The sequence below is a fragment of the Phaethon lepturus genome, unplaced genomic scaffold (genome assembly GCF_000687285.1).
Source record: "Phaethon lepturus isolate BGI_N335 unplaced genomic scaffold, ASM68728v1 scaffold53634, whole genome shotgun sequence".
NCBI lineage: Eukaryota > Metazoa > Chordata > Aves > Phaethontiformes > Phaethontidae > Phaethon > Phaethon lepturus.
This window is the reverse complement of record NW_010535081.1, coordinates 1,823-5,245: the sequence shown is the minus strand read 5'-3', so window position 1 is coordinate 5,245 and position 3,423 is coordinate 1,823. Positions and strand designations below refer to the sequence as shown.

The 3,423-nt window shown below is 38.7% G+C and overlaps 1 protein-coding gene across 1 annotated transcript in view; it reads left to right on the top strand.

The window, feature by feature from the left end:
- The window catches only part of ATP5C1 (ATP synthase, H+ transporting, mitochondrial F1 complex, gamma polypeptide 1), a 5,127-nt gene extending 2,432 nt beyond the window's left edge, over positions 1-2,695 (top strand). Inside the window, 4 exon segments of the mRNA XM_010285685.1 lie at positions 1-126; positions 510-574; positions 1,195-1,350; positions 2,484-2,695. Coding sequence (XP_010283987.1) covers positions 1-126; positions 510-574; positions 1,195-1,350; positions 2,484-2,584 — 448 coding nt within the window. The 3' untranslated portion in view covers positions 2,585-2,695.
- The last annotated feature ends 728 nt before the right edge of the window (positions 2,696-3,423 follow it).

The following is a 3,423-nucleotide window of genomic DNA, read 5'->3' as shown; positions in this document are numbered from 1 at the left end:
CCTGCTGACATTCAAAGAAGTGGGACGGAGACCTCCGAGCTTTGGAGATGCTTCAGTCATTGCCTTGGAGTTGTTAAACTCTGGGTATGAATTTGATGAAGGCTCTGTCATCTACAATCGGTTCAGGTAAGATTAAACTGAAACTATACTAGAAAAACAGTGGGTAGAAGGCTTCAAAAAGCCCATTGGCCCGATGAAGTAATATGAAAACTGACTGTGAATTGTCACATTTACTTCTGTTTCTTGAGGGGTGAGTGCATTTTAGTGTGTGTGAAGAACCGCTATTTTTTAATAGCTGTGGTTGCAATTCTCTTTTTACTTGCACGGCAGGTGCTGTTGTATTTGGTCAGTACATCATTATATCCATGTGTTAGCTGAGATCTCTTCATCAGGCTTATCGGAAAACTTTGTGGAATTGGGAGGCCAGAAGTTGTCTATGTTAATTTGATTTTAAACACTCAAAACTGGCTCTTCAGTTCAACTAACCCTGTTACGCTCTTTTTATACAGGTCTGTCATCTCTTACAAGACTGATGAAAAACCAATCTTCTCCCTTGAAACAGTTGCTGGTTCTGGTAAGTACTGAACTAGAAACCACCAGTTACGTGAAGTGAGAAATCACAGAAAAAGTATTCTGCATATGAGAATGTGGTATTAAAATATCTTATTATGGTGCATGTATCATACGTTTAACAGATTGTTTTATCTTGGCAGTGCAAAGCTCATCTATCAAGGTGCTGTGGGGCAAGGAGGTTAAAAAGAACAGTTGTACTAATTTTGATTTGAGATTCTCTCTCAGGGAAGAACTACATATGCCAAACTCTGTCAGTTCTAATTATTTCAGCACTGAGCAGCCTGGGCACTGAGTAATTTTGCATTACTCAGTAAAAATACCCCAGAATGTTTCTGCAGCATTGTATGGGAAGATTAAACATAATGCACCAATAATGTATTTGACCTTGGTCAGAATCTGACTTTCCTAGTATTAAATTGAATTAAAACACATAAAATACATAACCTCTTTGCTGTTTAAAATTTTATTATGAAAGTATGCGTTGTATGTAGAGAAAATGCCGCTGCATTGCCTTAAGTAGAGAAACAGGCTAGCCTAGTAGCCTTTCACATGACATTATCTTGTTTTGCTAGAAATAGTATGTCTTGGATGTCTCTAAGTCCGCTCTTTCATATTTTACAGAAAGCCTAAGTATCTATGATGATATTGATGCTGATGTGCTGAGAAACTACCAGGAATTTACACTAGCAAATATTTTGTACTACTCCCTGAAAGAATCCACCACCAGCGAGCAGAGTGCTAGGATGACCGCTATGGACAACGCTAGCAAAAATGCTTGTAAGTCTACTCTGTGGGTTTCCCAGGACTTCAGTAGTTGAGCATGAAAGTACTGACCTCCCTTTGTGTAATTCTTTGCTTCCAAAATGATAAGAAATGAGCTAGTTTCTCTCTGAGTTCCAATTTTAGTCTGGGATTTTTTTTTTTGAGCCAGTTCAGCTGGGATTCTTTTCTGAACATGTGACCTTTATTTAGTCCCTAGTAGGAGGGATTGCTGTCAGGTATATGAGAAACAAGATGAGGTAACTGAAGTGAAATAACATATTCTTTAATAAGAATATGAAATACTAAACTAATCTTGTAATGGCCAAAAATTCTTTACGCTCTTATGTGGCTGTTGTGAGGATTTCCAAAATTTTTATAAACCTGTACCTAACCTTTAAGCCAAATGTAATTAGTACTGCCCCAATTTAAAGGTGAGGAAACTGAAACACCAATTAAAAATTTTACCACCTGTCATGCAGCAAGTTGAGAATATACAGGTGTCCAAACTGAGTGCAGTGCAGAGAGTATGCACTTGGTATTAGTGGGAGACAGCAAATATCTTTTAAAGTGACATGGTGATAAGACTTCAGTCCTGTGAAGGTAGTGTTGCATAAAGGATACTGGTAAGCGAGTGAAGCTGATGTGATGTGCAGTTGAGCTACGTGGAACTGCAGGTGTGGCTCTCTGCTGACCGCCTTATCTTGAGAGAAAGAGATGATACCTTCTCCATTTAAAAAAAAAAAAAAAAAAACCACAACCTTGGAGAAGAAAAAAAAAAAAAAGAAAAAAATCTGGCTCCCTTTGCCAGAACAACAGTAACTTGAAGGAAATACTGATGTAGTTATTGGCAGTGAAATGTAAGTTAAAAGCAAAATACTGCATGCTTGTGTTACCTTAAAATAAGTGATGTCATACCATGGTATTTACTAGTCTGTCAGCTGTTCTTCAGAGGTTTGCCTGATGCTTCAAGCCAAATTATCAAGTTTCTAGCTTGTCTACTAGTAGTGTTACCTGTAGGGGGAAAAACAGAAAAGTGCAGTAAGCCTCTTGATGGTTTGCATGGATTTAAAAGAGTATTTGGTATTGTGTTCATACAGCTATTTGAATAGTTATTACATGTTTAAATTACAACCATAATTTTTTTCTAGCTGAGATGATTGACAAATTGACCTTGACATTCAACCGTACCCGTCAAGCTGTCATTACCAAGGAGCTTATTGAGATCATCTCCGGTGCTGCTGCTCTGTGAGTACCTGTATAAATGTGAAACAGGAGTTGTTGCAAAGTGGTGTAATGTTTGCACGTCCTGCTCCAGTCAGGTTGAGGGGGAAGGTAAGGGCATGTAAGTCCCAGAGCTGGAGGGAAGACAGTTCATGGTTTCAGCTTGCACGGTTCTACTAACAAGTGTGAAATTGGACAGTCTTTTGGCCAGATAAAGTTAAAAAGCTGGTAAAATAGATCTCTAGCCTCAACACACATCCTTGCCTGAATAGGCAGCATTTTGCCTCCTTTTTGGCTTTGAGTGGATTTCTCCTATTCTGCTCAAACAGCCTGGTAGTGTTGGGTTGGGGAGAGCAACTCAGGTGACTGAAATGCTTTGGGATGAATCAGCCTGTGATGGTGGTCAAAAGCCGAGATGTGGGGATGGAGGAAAGAGGGAATTTCCAGAGTGTTGATACTGAATGTGTACTTTACTTCAAGTTCAGTATATTGCTTATTTCCCTGAGAAAGAAGTTTTGTGAAGGTGTGTGCTGCAGCTTACAAATGTGTGGACTTAGACCACAATTTGTAACTGTGTGTAGCTAATGTGTGTTACATCTAACAGCTAAAAATTGGTGCTATATTCATATGCAAATACATGTGTTAATATCCTGTGTGTTTACAAAATGGCTGGAATACATACCATAGAGCAGGTACGTACTGTATTGTGCTCCTCACAATACATTTGTGGTCATACATACATGCATAGTGTTGCCTGAATTTGCATGAGTTGCTTCCTAACCTGCTTGTTCTGTTTTTTCTCGTAATACCATAACCAGGGATTAATTTTCAGCCAAATCAAAGAGGTAAAGTTACAAAATAGAAACC